At 53.0% G+C, this 19,127-nt stretch overlaps 1 protein-coding gene across 1 annotated transcript in view; it reads right to left on the bottom strand.

Annotated features, from left to right (window-relative positions):
- Positions 1-19,127, bottom strand: part of LOC111158720 (ribosomal protein S6 kinase A2) — a 147,643-nt gene that overhangs the window by 42,428 nt on the left and 86,088 nt on the right. The window contains 6 exon segments of the mRNA XM_022520947.1: positions 2,755-2,825; positions 8,180-8,322; positions 10,685-10,722; positions 13,717-13,823; positions 16,368-16,447; positions 18,324-18,404. Coding sequence (XP_022376655.1) covers positions 2,755-2,825; positions 8,180-8,322; positions 10,685-10,722; positions 13,717-13,823; positions 16,368-16,447; positions 18,324-18,404 — 520 coding nt within the window.

Genomic DNA, 19,127 nt, shown 5'->3' with positions numbered 1-19,127 from the left:
CTGTCTGTCAAATAAATAAATAAAATCTTTAAAAAAAAATACAAACATCAAAAATAAACAATAAAAATCCCATTAACGTAAGTAACATTTTTAATGGAACTGAATTATGTTTTCCAAAATAACAACAAAGGCTTTGACCAGAAGAGTGCTATTGTTTACATTTTGGGAATCTCTTCTGGGTTAAATGACAGACAGCCACATACATTTTTTTTTTAAAGATTGACTTATCTGAGAGCGAGAGAGAGAGCATGTGTGTGCAGGGGGACGGGAAGGGGCAGAGGGAGAGAGAAGCTTTTGCTGATTCAGCACTAAGCGCAGAGTCCGATGCGGGACTTGATCCCAGGACCCTGAGATCATGACCCGAGCTGAAACCAAAGAGTCTACCACTCAACCAACTGAGCCACCAGGTGCTCAACAGCCAGATCCTTTTATCTTCTCTGCTCAATCTGTTGCAGTACCGTGAAGAAATATCTGGGACTTCACAGAACTAGAACAAAAACCCGAAAATTTGTGTGGAACCAGAAAAGACCTCAAATTGCCAAAACAATCTTGAAGAAGAAGAACAAATCTGGAGGCATCATAATTCCAGATTTCAAGTTATATTACAAAGCTGTAGTCATCCAAACAGTACGGTACTGGCACAAAAATTGACACATAGCTCAATGGAACAAACTAGAAAGCCCAGAAATAAACCCACAACTATATGGTCAATTAGTCTTTGACAAAGCAGGAAAGAATACCCAACGGGAAAAAGACTGTCTCTTCAACACATGGTATTGGAAAAACCGGACAGCACCATGCAGAAGAATGAAACTGGACCATTTTCTTACACCACACACAAAAATAAACTCAAAATGGATGGAAGACCTAAATGTGAGACCTGAAACCATAAAAAATCCTTGGAGAGAGTGCAGGCAGTCAGGTCTGACTTACTGAGATGTGTCTCCTAAGGCAAGGGAAATAAAAGGAAAAATAAACTATTGGGACTGTCTCAAAACAAAAATCTTCTGCACAGCGAAGGAAAGAACCAACAAAGCTAAAAGGCAAACTACAGAACAGGAGAAGACGTCTTCAACTGACGCATCTGATAAAGGGTTAGTACCCAAAATACATAAAGAACAGATACAACTCAACATACCCAGACAAATAAGACAATTTAAAAAAATGGGCAGAAGACATGAATAGATATTCTTCCAAAGAAAAAACCGGACGGTGGACAGACACATGGAAAGATGGTCCACATCACTCATCATCAGGGAAATGAAACCGAAGCTACAGGGAGATGTCACCGCACACTGCCAGAAAGACTAAAACCCAAAACAGAAGAAACAACAAGTGGGCAAGGATGTGGAGGATGTGCAGAAAGGGGAACCCTCTTGTCCTACTGGGACTGCAAGCTGGTGCAGCCACTTTAGGAAACGGTTGCTCAGGAGGTGAAAACAGAAGTGCCCTGTGATCCAGCAATGACACTACTAGGTGTCCCTGGGCACAAAGATTATGAAAACACTAACTCGAGGGGTAGATGACCCTGCGTTTACAGCGGCATCACCTACAGTAGCCGAGCTATTGGAGCAGCCCCAGGAGGAGCGTGCAGGCCCCAGCAGCGTGTCAGACCCCCGGGGTCCTCCGATCATGCTTTAGGACCCATGGGGCCACATGCTGCTGGCTCAGAAGCGCTCATCTGCTCCCAAGTGAAAACTGACAAGTCAGGAGTCCACACCTGGGATTAGCTGCAGGGAATTATTCTACTTTTAGAAAAAGTAAAGATCTTGTTCCCCCTTAACATTAAGAGAAAGAGAGATAGCCAACACCACACAACAGCCCGCAGCCATACACGTGTCGGTCCAACAAGGGTCACGTGATACCGGAAGACACGGATCAAATCCTCTCTGTGGGGTTTCCCGCACTAACTTCTCTCCTTCCGTGTAAACAATGGGGTGACCTACAAAAGCTTAAGCTTTTTAGGTGCCTCTTGCTTTCACAAAAGTCCATCAGCAGCATCTGAAAGAGCTGGTTGTGAGGACCAGTAGCTTTAGGGCGTGTCCTCCTGGTGCAGGAGTCCACATCCTCGCACAGCAGGGGGACCTCGATCTGGAGCTGGGGTGTCCCTGTTCCCCAGCTGCAGCCCTACTCCCACCACGCTCCTGTTTCCTCCTCCCAGATATCTCCCTCCGACATCACGCTTAGAAGGAGCCTGCTCACATCTGAGGTATTATAGCGAGACCAGCACGGGGTTTAGGCTTCTTTCTAGAATCCTAAGAGCAAAATGCATTTGCATGGTGTATGATTCTTCCTGAGAATTGAACAGAAAACTTGTTTGTATTCTGTTACATGGGCAACATGATTCCTGCCAACGTCAGGCAAGAGAGCTCAGGTACCTGCACAAATGGGGTCAAGAGGTAGAGAAAGAAAGAGGAACCCCCTCTTTCGTTCTCTCTGGAGCCCCTATTCCTTCTGCCCTTCTGAATCTGTACTTCGTTTGTGAAGGTCACTAATCACCACACCTAAAATCCCTGCACTGGACAACGTGAGCAGTTTTCATTGGTGGGAAATGTTATCTGTGGTGGAAGACGTCATCAGGACCCCTCGGCAATCGCACTCACTCTGTCCACTGTAATTAAAACGCCAAGAATGCTTCTTACGACGATTGCTAATGCCTGCTCGAGGACCTGGGGTTCCAACAAGGAAGATCCGATATCGGAAGCCACGAAGGAGTACTGGACGGGTCTGCAAGGGAAGGCGTCCCATACTCACTTGAGGATGAGGGCCATGGTCTCCTTCCTGTCCTTGCCCTGGAATGGCAGCGATCCCGTGAGCATCTCGAACTGCAGAGCAACACAGAACGGGGAGAGTGAGGGTCCAGACTGCCCGGGTGGAACAGCAGAGAGCCCGGATGTCGAAACGCAACCGAAGTTCATTTATCCCAATCCCGATGCGCTAAGCCGAGGTGCTGGCCGACACGCGCGGTGTCCGTGAGGGAGCGCAACGGCCTCGAGTTCAGGGGGCGGGCGGGCAGGCGGGAAACACCAGGAGTAATGAGACTGCAGTGGGGGAGGGGCTGAGGGCTGCGGAGGCAGAGGGTGGGTGAAGGGATGGTGGTTGGGCTGGGCAGCTTCTGCGGGGCTGGTGGAGGACCCTGTCCTCCTCTGGTGGGTGCTGTTGAGGGGACCAGGGCAGAATGACTTCGGTCCGTTTGGAGCATCTGGTGAAAACACGACGGCACCACAAACATCTCCAATACCGGCTGCCACGCACTGAAAACAGAAAGTGGACCTTTGGCAGGATGGGCTCCGTGATAAAGACGGGACTGAGGGCCAGCCTTCCCTGAGCAAGGCTTCTCTCTCACACAAAACCCCTGACGACAGGTGCACCGCTGACCCCTCCCGAAGGAAGGAACGTGGCAGCAGCACCACCAAACCCCGTCCGGGACACAGGGCAACAAATCTAACTGAATCGGGCCACAGCCTCGGTCCCCGGCCGTGTCCTCTTGTCATTCCAAATTACTGCGGAGCCGTGAACAGCACAGACGCCAACAGCACAGCTGTGAGATACCCACGTGTGTGCATGGGTCTCCTTCTGCTAACTGCGGTCTATACTGTAAATACATTTGCTCTTATGATTTTCCTAATAACACTGTCTCTTCTCGAGCTTACGTATTGTCAGAATACAGCATGTGATACATAAATGTACAAAATGTGGATTAATCTACTGTTTATGTTATTGTAAGGCTTCTGGCCAACACCAGGCTGTTGTTAGTTAATTTTGAGGGGAGCCAAAAGTTACACGTGGATTTTTGACGACTTTCAGGGGTCAGCGCCCCTCATCCCCATGTTGTTCAAAGGTCTACATATAAGAAAACAACTTCAGTGCAGGAATTTGTAAGATCTTATTACATTTGTCTTACTTTTGATTTTGACGGCATCTCTCTGTCCCTTTAAAATTTATTCTATAGTTTTTTTCCTCTGCATTATGAAAATCTTGGGAAACACATCGAAGTAGAAAGACTAGAACCATAACCCGGAATCCCATTACTCAAAGAAAGCCACAATTAACACGATATTTCCTTCTAGTTCTTTCTTGAAGCTGTTTTTTTTTTTTTAAACATGGTTTTATATACTCACTTTTCACAGAATAAGATAAAAACTTCCCATACTGATTATAAAGTCTTCATCATATCACTTTCTATCTGGATGTGCCAAAATACGTTTATCTGTTGCTGGACACTTAGAACACTTCCAATTTCCTGCTATTGCAAGTAAGGCTGGAATGTACATAAAAGCTTTCCTAAGATTTGGAGCTGTCCTTGCGATGCACTACCAGGAGTGAAATCACAAATCACAAATTAAAGAAATGCATGGGGTTAAGGCTTTACGAATCCTCTTGGTTTGCTTTGGGAAAGTAACATTTTAAAAGAAACTTAAAGGTTCCTGCTCGCTGCGTGTCTGTCCCGGGCTCACTCGATCGATGAGGGCGCACAGAGCAGACTGCGGGCGATCGGTCAAGACGGAAGTCATACAAACTGGGAGCGAGAGAGTCCGGAGAGAATGGGAAAGCAGACAAACACGACCACACTGAAAGGCAGAACGCTCTGACAGATGAGCTGCTTGTCCCGAAAACAGGATGAAAGTTTGCAAGTTGACCCCAGAAATTAAAATACCTCTTAAAATAGAAACGTATTAGCAAAGAACCTTCTCTTCCTATTTTGGGTCTATCCTCTTCCCCCTCTGTCCTTTCTTTCTTGAGTCCACTATGAATGAAATTCTGTTTCAAGGAAACGCCTTTTAGGCCACGTGAAACAAGGAAGCTGCTGCTCGTGCTACAAAAACGGAGCCCGTCCTAAAGTCTGCGCGTCGGGTAAGAGCAACTTGCACACATTTGCCTTCTAATTGCTTCTTGGCTTGCACATGGCATCCAGGAGCCCATCCCTTGTGTTTCACTCCCTCCAGCCTGCCCACCTGCCTTCTACGTCGCTCTTCCCCACGCAGCACAGTGGGAAATCCTGAACCCTTCGTGAACACCCAGCACAGCGGCGTACGTGCCAGTTGGTAATGAGGATGATGACGGCGCCGGTGACGATGGGGAAGCCGTGCACCTTCTCAGCCCACACGTGTCTCTCTGCTTTGGCTTCACTCCCAGCCCCTTGAAGGGCTCCCTTCCCATCCCACGAGGACAAAGAACATCATTTCAGTGTTACTCTTCTCAACAAGAAACTTCTCAGTATTTAACTATGTCAGCAAATCAGGGCACTTCTGGTGAGTTTTCCTGGGACATTATACATAGTAAGAGTTTCAGTCTGGCACTGGACGGAACCAAGACTGGCCAAGGTTTCCCGGGCAAACGGATATAAACCGTGGCTTGCCGTGGCGTCTCATGCTCCAGCCCAGGAGCCGGGGCTGCCCCAGGGGACGCATTCACAAGTCAGCTCAAGGTAGGGCGCTGAAGTGCACAGTGGGGGCCCAAAGAGACGGGGGAGCTGCACCATGAGCGGTTATGGGGTTTCCAGGAAGATAAGTGTTTTGGTGAATCTAAAGCAGTGGTTCTCCACTGGGAGCGTCTCTGCCCCCCCAGGGGAAACTTTCCGAGGTCTGGGCACAGTTCTGGGGGTCAGGACTGGAGGGGCTGGGGCCAGAGCAGAGGAAGGGATGCCACTTCCCACCCTACAACGCATAGGACAGCCTCCATCCAAAGAACCGTCCAGCTCCAAACTTCAACAGCACTGGGGTTGAAACCCTGTCTACAGGGATCCAACGAACCTGAAGAGAGGGGCCAGCCCTGGGGCCCCGACACAGAGGAGCCCAGACGGTACCCGGAGCCGCGGACTGAGAAGCTTCTGTGGAAGAGAGAAGGGAGCCTACAGTTTGAGTTCATTCGGCTGACCAACAGTCTTCAACACGAACTCAAGAGCAAGCTGCTTCTTAATCTGAAAACGGGGCTGCTGGAGACGGCAGCCCTGAACCAGCTCTAGGTGTGCAGCCGCGTACGGACGACCGGCACAGACGGCTGCGGTGGACATCCAACGCGTTCGGTGCCGGAGAACAGGAGAAGCACCCCAAGTGCTGTGACACTGTGTGACGCCACAGCACCCAGGAGAGGCTTCCAAAGCACACACGGAACGCAGCCCCAACGTCCAACCTGAAGACTGCGCTCTAGACCGGTGTGGAGATGCTAGCGCCCTGCCGTGGAAACGGAGACCCTCACTAGGGCTTATGTTCTCATCCAGTGACAAGTACCTAACTTCAGACATTCGATCTTGTTCAAGGACGAGGATCTCCCCCATCAATGTAGGTGTCTTCATACGATCTCTCTGGAGGGCACTTGGGGATCATCAGAGGATACGGGTGTAGCTCCTCAGTGGAGAAACACAAGGGATGGGCAGCGGTACCTCCAGCGTGAAGCTCATAGGTCGGGCTGCTCCCCCCATGGCTCTTCCCCCTTTTATCAAAGCCAGTGTAGGGCACCTTGTAAACACAACATGCCCTCAACGGACCTCCCTCCGGAGCCAAGCTCAGACACGACACTAAAGGCCACACTAGACCCATCCCTCCCACTGCAAATGGCAGTTTGGAGGTCATTCTTGGTGTTGTCCAGGAAGTGCCAAACACAGGAATCCTGACATCTGGCTGCAAGTTCGTGCCCCTTGGGGCCAAAGGGCTTGGTGGCTGGGACGAAATGAAGATGTGGCTGTAGAGGCATGATGTGATCTTAAACCAATCACTGAAGAGCCTTATTTCCACTTAGAGTCTCTTCACGTAATGTCGAGATTTTTTTGGTTCAGAGGAAATGCGAAGATGTCTTACAAACTCTGAGCGAGTTCTACCTCGAGCCTTCCTCCTGCTTCCGGCCACCAGGTGAAACCACAGGGCCAGAACCTGCGCCATGTGCTCCCCCAGCTGCTGTGACACACCGACTGCGGGGTTCTTTCGACAAAAATGATGCCACCAGTTCAGTAAGAAAAGCCCAGCACCCACAGTCCCCGTCGTGCCAACGACGCCACAGCGTCACTGGAACCAGGTCTCCCTTAGAAAAGCCAAGAACCAACCTCTGTGTGATATTCCCCAAAGTCCAGAGCTTTCCTGTAGCTTTGGGACAAGGAAGGGCAGGGGACCCAGGTGGAGGGTAGGCTGGGGAGCCCACAGCCGTGTCGCCCCCCACGGGGCACGGAGCTCACTGAGCCTGGGCAGTGTTGTCTGTGATGGGAGTCCATGCGCGAGGTCATGGAGTGCCGAGGGAAGGCCTGTGCTGGGGAAACGCTCTGAGGAGGGTCTTTACAACAGAAGATGACAGACTGATAACAGCAACGGGTCAGAGTGCCAAGAAGACACAAGACAGAACCAAGCTAAGGTTCACCTTTGAATCCCACCTCCAGACATGGTCCTGGGGGTTGCATCCAGGAAGTGAGGCCGGTGGTGTGGTGGCAAGGCAGGTGGCCTGGACTCATGGAAGCTGGGCTTGGGACACACGGGAGCTGGGCTGGGGATGCACAGGGCCAGGCTTCACGCCAGCTGAGTGACCCTCCCAGCGTCAGAAGTCTGGTCAGGACGGAGGGCATGGGGAGCACGGAGGGCCACGGGCACAGTGCCGGCTGGGAAGATGGGTGGAGGGACAGGGTAGGAGAAGGGAGAGGAGGGACCATCTGGGACAGGGAAAGGGAGCCAACACCACTTCTATTACCACAGAATCCCCCAGGCTAGGTGGTGTCTGGGTCTGTGCTCTGTGAACATGCACGAGCTAAAGCAAATTCAAGTTTCTCGATGTAGATGTAAAAGTGTCTCACTCCATGTGTATTTGGCTCATGTTAATTTTTGTAACCAAGTAGAAGGATTTTGTGTTTGACGTAAGAAAAATGTCTCTAATATGAAAATCCCCACATCCCTTACAACCTTCACGCTCAGCCTGTAAAAACATTCAGTGTATAGAAGTTCTGACTCGCAATCCACGTGTGACCTTACCTGCATCCCGGTTCTGCTTCCCGGGGGCGGGAATTTCGGGGGGGCCGGGGAGGAGGCTGCAGGGAATGGTGGCCTCCCTGTCTGTGGGTCACACCGGGACACACTGCCTGTGCGCATTTCAGGCCCCGTTTTCCCTGCTCCTTCCCAGACCTCTGAGCCACCCTGGGGACGGGACCATGCTCTAGGGAGCAATGACAAGGGACGCTGCCTCGGACTGGGGAGGCCATTACCATGAGCACGCCGAAGGACCACCAGTCGGCGCTCTGCGTGTGTCCCCGCCGGTTCACCACCTCGGGCGCCATGTACTCTATCGTCCCGCAGAACGAGTAGGCTCTCTTGTCGTGGTCGATGGCCTCCTTACTCAGCCCGAAGTCTGAAATGAGAGAGCACAGGGCACTGCCTGAGTCGGGGAGCACCAGGACTGTTTCCACGTGGACGCCCAACCCGCGAGCCTCCGGGTCACTGGCGTGACTTCCACCCGCTCTGTCCCGGCCACCGCACCCTCCTCGGATGCAGGCGTCCTCACGCCCCCACGGGTATGTTCCCCAACTCAAGGTCTTTCGGGAATCGGCAAAGCCCGGAGCACCTGCAACAGCATCAGGAAACTGCGTTTTGCAGAAGTCCCAGGAGCCCCGCTGTTTCAGAGGCGCAGCAGGTGGCCCCGGGCATGCTGGTGCTGAGGGCCAGTGGGCGGGGCTGGGGGGAGGCCGCTGGCTGGAGCTGCTGGGATGGGTTGGGAGGGAAGGGGTCGTTCTGAAGGAAGGGGCTGGAAGGGAGTTTCAGGCTGCTGGGGAAGGAAGTCCCTGGCGGTGAAGCAGGGAGGGAAGACCTGTGAGTCTGGTAAGGACCGCGGGGTATTTGCTTGGTGCGCAGCGAGCGCGTCCCTCTCCTTCCCCAGAAACCCTCAGCACGTCCCACCTTCTTCCCAAGCTCGTGTGTCCACGCACTTGGCGGGTGAAGGACACAGGGAACACCCTGCTTCTAAGGGGCGGGCACCTCAGTTTCCACACGTTTGGGAAGAAGGATGATATCCACCCGTTCCTTCCAGGACCTCGTCGGGATGGCGTGAGGCCAGTGCTGGGTGAGGACATCAGACACCCATGGGTGGGTCTGCTCACTCGCAGCGTGAGGGGCTTGCTCTGCACATCGGAGTCTGGGGGGTGGGCTGCGTGTCATCTGGGCCTGGCCCAAACGGCAAATTACCACATTACGATTGATCATAGTCATAATAACAGCAGAATCCATGATTATTGAACCAGAGAAAGCCCAAACGCAGTCATATTATCAGTAAGTTGGACACGGCAGCTCCATATATGCACCCCAGCTCCGAGGCACAAGGGTGACTTCTACAGGACGCGCACAGTTCCTCATCCGGCAGAGAACTTCTGCAGCATTAACCAAATCTTACATCCCCACCGCACGCCCCTTGACCCCGACGGCACGACCTCAGAGGCCAGGCGGGCTCAGGGCTTGCTGAAAGGCATAATCAGGATCTGGATGGAAGCTCATGAGGACTTTTACAAACCGAACTTTGAGCATTGAGAGGCATGTAAAAAATACGTAGTCAATGTTTATTGCCAGTTACTATGCACTCCGCCCAGCCCTGGGGATCCACGAAGACGGGGTCAGCCCACCCTGGAGAAGACAGGGTGTGGTGGGGGGCAGGCCAGCAAGAGAGGGGCAGCGCGACCGCAGGGGGCCACGGAGCAGGGAAGATGAGGTCTCCGGCAGGAGTGCTGAGAAAACAACAGGGGTTGACCAGGTACCCTGAAGCAGGGACAAGCTTCCAGGGGAGGAGAGGAGAGTGTTAGTGTAGGAACGGCCAGCTGGGGGACAGGCAGGAGTGGGTGTCGAGGGACATGAGGCAGAAGAAGGTCAGCACAGCAGCTGGTGGGGGGATGGACCCCAGAGACGCCCACACCCAAAGCCCCAGAACCTGTGAGCAGGTCACCTCACTGGTCAAAGGGGTCCTGCAGGAGGGATGGGCCAAGGATCTTGAGATGGGGTGATTATCCTGGATTATCCAGGTGGGCCCAGTGACACAAGGGCCCTCATGTGGATTTGGGGGCAGAGTCATGGAGATTCGGAAATGCTGTGCTGCTGGCTGTGCAGGGAGGATGGGGCCACAAGCCCAGGGACGTTAGCAGCTCCTAAAAGCTGGAGAAGGCAGCAGAATGGGCTCTCTGGAGCCTCCAGAACGATAAGATGGAGAAGGTGTATTATTGTGAGCCACCCCATCTGTGTTGTTGGTGACAGCAGCAAGAGGAAGTAAATACAATGGGTGTTCTGGAGCTGGGGTGGTGTGTGTTTTCAGGTCGATCTAATTTGGGGGCAACGGGAGGGGTGTGAGGTTCACAGAGGAAGACAGGTTCCCACGTGAATTCCCATGAGGTACCTGGAGCCAGGAAGGGGCCATAGTGTCAGGACGTGCTATGGGGACTGCACTGGTATCTGCCCTGACACCAGCACTGTGCGTCATCACTCTTGAATGGAACAGTCAGGGGTGAGAGTGTGCAGGGAAGGCTCTTTGGTCAGGAGAGAGGAACAGCAGGGAACCTGGAAAGTCTGAGCATTTCTAGAGGCTGTGAGGACGCGCACCAACGTAATGCGTAACTGAGCTCTATGAAACTTCAGCGGTCGGCACATGCTGGTGCTACAGGGCTTGGGCTCTGAGCTGCCCCCACATTCAGCAGAGCCGAGATGAGGTTCCCAGGACACTACTGTGTTTTACGAACCTGTGATCTTAACGTGTCCTTCTTCGTCCAGCAGGATGCTGAAAGACAGGGGAGAAAACAGATGCTTTACAAGAAGCCTGGTGGGGGGGCTGACCTGGGGGCACAGAGGGCCAGGCTGAGGAGCAGTCCCCACATGGAGTCGCCGGCCGGGTGCAGACGTGGGCTTCGGGATTTACAGCAGCTTCTGCTGGGTCACGAGTGGATTCAGATTCTTGGTGTTTGGGGTTAACGAGGCAAAAGCTGGGATCTGCAGGTTCGAGACCTTCTTTAGCCCACAGGAAGGTTCAGGAACCCTTCAGACCGTCCTGAGGAACGTGATTGAGAGGGTCCAGGACGGCCTTGGCCTGTGGGGATCTGGAGCCTCTGGAATTTTTCCTCATCCAGGCAGGCCCTCAACGGCCAGGGGCATGCTCTTTCTTCCCACCACCTCTCTGTGAGCCCCACCCTGCCTCTCAGGACTGATCCAAGGTCTGCTGGGAAGCCTATGCTACCTGGGGCCTCCACATCAAGGAGGCTTGGCGCTCTGCGGGCTTCACCTTGTCATAGGTGCAAGCGTTTGTCCCACCGGCGTCTGACACGAGAGCATCAGCCTACAGGGCATTCCGGCCCTGCTCTTCCTAGCTCTCCTATGGGAGGGCGCCCCTCACTGCAGGGCTGAGCGAGAGACAGAGGCCAGCACCTGGGGAAGCCCTTCTTCTAGGCTGTCAGCCCTCAGGATCCCCAGGGCTCCTAGACTTCCATTTCTTTATTTTTGCTGTAATTAAATCCTGTCCCATCACCTCCTGGGGTGCCAGTCCAGCCTTAAAGAGACCAGGAAGTGGAATGGACAGAAACCACAGCAAGGCCTTGAGGATTCATACGGGCTGCCGTAGACAGGGAGAGTGGTGACGTGCTGACACATGAACACACGGATGGACCTGAGGACAAGGTGCTGAGCGCCGTGAGCCACGCGCAACAGAGGAAACGTATATTCCACTTAGACGGGGGACCTAGCGCGGTCATATCCATAGAGGCAGAACATCAAGGGTGCCAGGGGCTGGGCGGGGAGGTGCAGGGGGCGTGAGCATCTCACAGAGTTTCAGTTTTGTAAGATGCAAAGAGTTTGGAAAACGGGCAGCGCTGGTGGACTCACGGCGACGCGAGTGTGTATAAGGCCCCAGAGCCACATACCCAACAAAGGGCCAAGGTGCTCATTTTCTAGGGGGCACCTGGGTGGCTCAGTAGGTTGGGCCTCTGCCTTTGGCTCAGGTCATGAACTCAGGTTCCTGGGATCAAGCCCCACATGGGGCTCTCTGCTCAGTGGGGAGTCTGCCCCTCCTGTCTCTCTGCCTACTTGTGATCTCTCTCTGTGTCAAATAAATGAATAAAAATCTTTAAAAAAAAAGGCAATACTCTTTTTTAAAAAGGTGCTAATTTTTTACTGTTTTTCTTAGCACAATTAAAAAAATCTGCCATGGGATCACAAAGAAAAAAAAAGAGAGAGAGAGAGACCTATTATTTTATTGAAACGTGAAGGAAAATGTTAGAGTGCATCATTAAGATAACAATTTGTCAAGAAAGAGTTGAATGTTTTCATCTTTGCTTTTCAGTTTGACTTAATCTTTGCCCAGAAACGAGCAACTTTCAAGATGAATCCCCTGCTAATTCTATTTGACAACAAAATCTTCTTTCTCCAAGTCTGTGATGAAACCTTACTATCTTTAACTGTAAAGATCCCTCTGACCTTTAAAGAGAGAGCAAAGCAGGGAGCACACCTCCCGGGAGCCCGGGGCTCACAGCTCTGAGATCCGCCTCCCGAGACCGCTCGCCGGGGGAAGCAGCGGCATCCGACAGGCTACCATTCTCCCCGCGGGGACGCTGAACGTAGGGCCTTGTGCAATTATTGGGACCCTGATGGACGTGCGTGGCCAGTGATGTTTGACCGGGGCGAACTGCTGTGGGTCGTATGTCAAAGCCCCGCGGATGTGAGCGTCCCGCTGGTGTGGGACAAATGCGCTCTGCATCCTGTGTGGACACACGCTGCCCAGACGCTTCCCGTAAGCAACCACCACGTCCAGCAAACATGGCAGCCGGGAGACTGTCCTTTCCTCAGCGCGGTGCCCATGAAAGAGGAAGAGCTGTGGGGCTCGGGCTGCAAGCCCCCTTTCCGAGCCCTCGGTGACGAGTTGGCCTGCAGGTACGGGCTGCCATGGGCCCAAAGCTGTTGTCCCACCAGGCTCTACAGGGGCACTCGTGGACCTCGGCCTTGGTAGGTGGAATCCAATGGTCTCATGGGGTAGTGGATCCCGAGTGAGAAAATCAGCGACTTTGCCTTCGGGACTATGGTCAGTCAGTCCTACTGAACCCAACATAGTGTCCACCAGTCCCACTGCTTTGTGTCAACTCGACACGGGATATGAGAAAAAGCCTGAAATGGAAACTGTGATTTTGGAGGGAATTTCATCTTTCAATTGAGAACAGATTGCTCAAATATCCTACAATGTTGGGGAGGATCATCGCCAAAGACATGCAAGATCTCCCTGGAAGATCTGGGGAACCCGTCCTACCATCCTTTAGAAAACCTCTGCACAGCTCGTCTGACGGCCACCAGAGATGGCCCGTGGGAGTCTTGGGAGGGCTTCTGGGCTCTGCGGGCAGACGGCACAGAAGGGGCCAGTGTGGAAGAGACAAGCCAGCATCGAGGTGGCCACGCCTGAGGCTTCCCCACAGCAGGAGGAGTGGGGAGTGCCCCCGCTGGCCTGGCCTTCCCTGCACAGCAGGGACAGGGCCTGGCCTGCCCCAGAGCGTCATTATGAGGATCAGGCGAGAGGCACTGCTGAGAACCCCTGTACCGATCCACATCAGCCATACCTGTCCGGGCACCGTGTTGGGGCGAGCAGACAGAACCCTCGCGGGGGGCCCGCAGGAGGAGGGCCCCAGCCTACTGCCTGCTGTGCACCCCCGACGTGGGAGTCAGACAGAGGGCAGCGGCTCCCGACAGGGGCAGCAAGAAGGGGGGTGTGGAGGCAGCGTCCTCCTACGTCCTCACTTACTTCTCAGGCTTCAGGTCTCTGTAGATGATCCCCAGGCCATGCAGGTGGTCCAAAGCCAAGGCCAGCTCAGCCAGGTAGAACTTGACATCCTCCTCGGTGAACATCACCTAGGAAGACAGAACACGGTCACTGGGCTTATTCTGTGGCTGGTCTGTTCTGAAGAACTCTGCCAGACAACATCAGAGTCACCCACCAAGTGACTCGACTCGGTTCTGCTCTGCGGAAGGTTGCGGGCTACCCCACCCTGCCCTGCGGCTCTGATGAAGGAAACGAGCTCTTTCAGTCTGGGGATCAGGGAAGGCAGAAGAGCTGTTCCCTACAAAGATGGCTCGATTAGCCCGTAAGTGGGGCACTCAGTCTCCTCCTCCTCCTCCCACCCCAGGCATCATGGAGCTCTGGGCTGTATTTCTGGGTTGAGATTTTAATATGAGCGGCTGAGAGGGACCCGTAGGCGGCAGGGTCCCCGAGCCGGCATCCTGGTTCAGGCGAGCGGATGCATATACCAAGCCAGGTGCCCAGCACCCCTGAGAGGCATCATCTGGGGGACGTTTCTGCACCTCCTGTGCTTGGTAGAATCAGATGTTTCCGCATCTCCTGCGCTTGGTAATATTTAAAGCTGCCATACTAGAAAGCCAGGCTGCTGTCACAAGCCAGTTTTCCATCCACCGTGAGAAATCAGTGTCACTGATGTGACTCCTGAATCCCCTCTCTGCACGCAGACACAGGAAGAACCACTGTGGACTCCGCTGGCTGCCTGGGGCACGCAGAGTTAGCATAGGGGCCGTTTGGGGAACTGGATGGCGACCAGGTCAGGCGGGCACAGGTGGAACACGGGGCGCTTCCCATGGGGGCCAGGACTCACGGTGGCCCCGTGGTCCTGGGTGGTCACCTCGGGGAGCTGCCAACCCTCACTGCCCTTCTGGCCTCTGGGACCTCCTGTTCCAGCTCCTGTGCTCAACAGCCACTCTTCCTGGCTGGGAAATTGGCTAACATAGTCTGCGGGCTGACGTGGAGTCCGATTCTGCGAGCGGTCATACTCTCTCCACTGCCTTTTTCTGTCTCTGGAGCCGGCCCGGCTGGTCTGCGGGTCCGTGCTCAGACCGCTTCGCCACTCGTCGAGTTCCTGGGGCACATCTCAGGATCATCCCCACATACGAGTGACAAAGAGCCTCTGCGCAGAAATGAAACACCCCACCACGCGCATCCCTGAAGGACGTCGGTACAGGGACCCGTACACGGCAGGATGCGGTCCGATGTTCTTGCTGAAAGAGGACGGAAAGAGGACACTTTCCCACATCGTTCCCGAACATCTGGTGCGCCCACACTTGACGACTTTGCCGTTATTCTGAGATAAAGGGTGTTATGGGAGACGCACGTTCCCCTTGGGAGGTCCTACCGTGTTTTTTGCTAATTACTGTTGCCATTTGGTCAGGAAGCCCAATGAAAGTGTGGGTCATGTCAGACGCTGGACAAAACCAAAGCTCACGTGGCCTGAGAGGGGAAGGGAAATCGATACTTAAAGGGGGAGAGACTGGCAGGGGACGATAGTTCTGCATCTTTGCGAACATGTGAGCAAAGCAGGCTCCAGACACCTGCTCCAGAAGGGCTCTTGGTTCAAGGAGGATCTGACAGCCCCGCCTGTATTGCAAGGACCCCGGTATATCAGTTGTGCATGGTCTGAGGGACCCTTAAAAACCAGGGAGAGAGGGAGAGAGCCGCCCATGGGCCCTGGGACTCCTCGGCTCTACTTTGATCTGTTGCTGACTTTGGAGTCCACGCATGATAGAAGGATCTCCTGGCCATAAAGTGGGAGGGCCAGAGAAGGGGAGAGGACAGCTTGAACACACGGTCACAGGCAAGTAAACCAGGCTGTGCTGGGTGAGACGGCCCCGGAAGGACGGGAGACCTGGGCAAGGTGCCGTCCTGACGTGCCGCTGCCTTCCTCACCGCGGTTCCTGTAAAGGAACCACTCAGAGCCACTGGCACTTAAGCCCAGGGCTGTTGTGGTCTGAGGCAGAAGACTGGCTTTTTCCATGCTGCGAAGCAGAGAGCTCTTCACATCCGTTAGGGGCCAGAGAGCTTTTGTGTTGTCCTGGGTGACATTCTGGAAAATTCCTTGTCAGGACTGTGGTCGAGGACAAGCCCCAGGCTGGAAGCGGTTGTGGAGACCTCCTCTCCCATGGGAAGGCCCGACTAGATGTTCTGGAAGCACATCCCGGCACGTGTGGGGAGCGTGCTCACAGCACCTTCCCATGACGGGGAGTGAGATGCCGGGGAACGGTGTCTGCAGCCACTACCATAAGCCCGTCTCTGCTTACATCCGCTCCCCATGGGGCAGTGCACACAGCGCGGGGGTCGGTGCTCCCAGGCCCGGAAGCACCTGTTTGCTCCCCGTCTTTCACGGACAACAGATCGTGTCTCCATGCGACCTTGCAACTTCTCTAAAACAGATGCACACACTCATGCACACACACACACATTCACACCATGGAACCCCCACAGCACGGACAACACAGGCTCACACTCAGAGTGCACAGCACGCACACACTCTCTCACACACTCAGCATGCACACTGACCTCACACATGCTCTCACACGTACTGATGGCACGTGTGCTGCACACAGACCTCCCCTGAGCTTCGCCCTGCGTACCTCTTTGGAGAGTCGGCTGAAGAGGTCCCCTCCCCGCAGGAAGTCCAGGATCAGGTAGAGCTTTCCTTCTGTCTGAAAGGCTGTGGAAGGAGGGTGGGTTGGTGCCTCAGGGGGCCTGGAACTCGAGTGGGCTGCAGCGCCATACGTTCCAGAAAGAGGACTGTAGCTGGGCGGGGGGGGGCCCTTGTTGGGGCAGAACTCCGGGAAAGGGTTGGCAGGAATGAGTCTGTGTCCCCCACTTGCATTAAGTCTAGAGGGTCACCCCCCCTTCTTTCTTCTCCTCTCCTTCCCTTTTTAATCACAGAAGGGATGGAAGCTCCACAGAGGCACAGATCTGCTCCAACCTGCTCTCACTACTGCCACCACCCATGCTGGGTTCCGGGCACCACCGGCCTTGTGGCAAGGAGCCGGATGACGGCCCTGACTCAGTGTGGGCAAGGCTCCTGCCCTCTGTAGGGCTGTATCATAGACAGCTCCAGCTCAAGGAACTCCATCATGTGGTCCCTTCCCTCCCAGAGGCATCGGTGACCATCAGCCCCAGGCATAATGACACATGGGGCCCCTGTTGTAGGTCTGAGCCATGATGATGGGCCCACTGTTCATGCTTCTCATGTTGCCCACCGGTTAGCCAGGGGCGCCTGGCTTTCTAAAAGAAAACACTAGAAACATGATACGTGTTAGGGTTTTAGAGACAGATAATCTCTAACCAAAAAATCCTTGTCAGAATTGTATAAAGTATGGATTCAATCCTCTCTCCTAGGGCTTGACAGGCAGAGGGAGAGTAAGTGTCTTCTGCTCAACCACAGAGCCATGGAAGACACATTTAGAAATCCTTGAAAGAGGCTGGTTCTTCCTCAGAGAACCCCCCCTCCGCCCACCAGCAAGCAACTGGAGTGACACAGAGGTCTGGATCTGACAGCAGCGGCTGCACAGTGGCCCAGGTGGCTGTGGGAGGGGAGCAGTCAGCCTCCCTGGGCGGCTTCGAGACAGAACTTGGGCACCTGTCTGCGGCCACCGGGCCTTTCAGTAAATTCACACACACCGTCGCTCTTACCAGCTTTGAAAGGACAAGACACACATGTTCTACGGGGACTGAAGTGTTTTCTGAGTAATCAGGAGGTGACCAGCAAAGAGCGAGAAGCCTCTGCCCTCCTACCTCTGGGCATGGCTCACACATTTGCTTCCTTCCAATCTGTGACAATTTCGCTGACAACCCCCCACACCCAGCGCCCTTGAAACCAACAAGGTAGGTTCCCCCCCGCCTGTATTTCCCTCATATTAATTATTCGGTAGGGTAGTAAGTGTTAATGCCCTCTGGCACCCCTCATTCATTATCTTTAGCTTGAAGATTTCACTGCTTCTCTGAGGAGGGTAATTACAGAAAGCAAACTCTGAGGAGTTTGTGGGGTGCCGCAGGTATGTGACCAAGAATAACAATTATTTGATTGTGTCTCATTTCTCTTCTAGGAAACAGAAACAGTAACCTCCCCTGATAGAAAGTTTTGAGGGTTCAATGAGCTACTCTCTTTAAAATGTTGGAAACATAATATTCACTTAAAATATGAAGCTGATGCCATTCTGGTTAAAGAAATTATTGGGTCATGAAGCATTTTCTTCTAAAACAACACAAAAATATGTCACAGATTCACCTCAATCTAGGCCAAGATACCTTTTATTATTATTATTATTTTACTACTTTATCAATGATAATTTACTTAGTAGCAAAGTATAGCACCCTCACTTTAGTCTCTGGTTAAAACAGGGGATCTTGCTCCCTCAGAGAGGACAAGTGCGGAAGAGATTACGGGCTGCAGTGGGTAGGCAGCCCCTTGCCCCACAGGCCGGGCCCTGTGATGGAAGGGATCTTCTCCTGACCTAGTGTTGTTTCATTTTCCTTGGATTTGGGGAAGGTTGCTTAGGTCCTCTCAAAAGTAGGTTATGTTTCACTCTATTTACCATAATGAAGCTTCACAATGAAAGGGTGATTCACTTCTGCCAAAATGTCTCTCTCCATCTTCGATCTCACTCGGTCCCGAACTGCAAAACAGAAACACAAAGGCTTTCAAGAGGCAGGGATGGGGTTCTAGAGAACACGGAACATAAAACATTAGCTACAAATAATCTCCCCCAACGTTTTGTTACAACACTTTTCAAGCAGACACAAAAGCTGAAATAGTAGGATAATGATCGCCCTTAAATTGTCCACCTAGAGTCAACACCTGTCGTCTTTCTGCCACATTTGCTTTCCTTCTAGGTCTTTCTCTGTCTCTGTGTCTCTCTCTTCACACTCACACACATCATAGCCAAAACTCTGACACAAAATCATGGATACCGTGACATTTGACTCTTAGCTGTGTTTGTGAGCAGCATTTTCTAGGAGTAAGGACAATCCCTTACTGAGCCTCTGACATGACTGTCACCTCAAAGAAAATTGACAATCACCCCACAACATCAGCCAGTACCCAATCCACATTCAACATTGTCATCAACAGCCGTTAGTTTCCCCAATGGGGGAGCCCGTCATGGTTCACACGTTCCCTTTGGTTGTTAAATATTTCTTTATTCTAGACTAGAATGGTCCCACAGTTTTTTGTTTTGTCTTGTTTTTTTCATGTTTTGTGGACTTTGTGGTCAGGCCAGGCCAGTTTCTTATAGACTGTTCCATGTTCTGGGTTTGTCTGATTGGTGCTTAACCAGCGGCTCTAAGTTCTTTATTCCCACAAACTGAGGTTAGGTCTAGAGGCTTTACAAGACTGAGGT

Source organism: Enhydra lutris, unplaced genomic scaffold (genome assembly GCF_002288905.1).
Source record: "Enhydra lutris kenyoni isolate GAN:26980312 unplaced genomic scaffold, ASM228890v2 scaffoldscaffold62, whole genome shotgun sequence".
NCBI lineage: Eukaryota > Metazoa > Chordata > Mammalia > Carnivora > Mustelidae > Enhydra > Enhydra lutris.
Note: the sequence above shows the minus strand (reverse complement) of the source record. Positions and strands in the feature narration are given on the sequence as shown.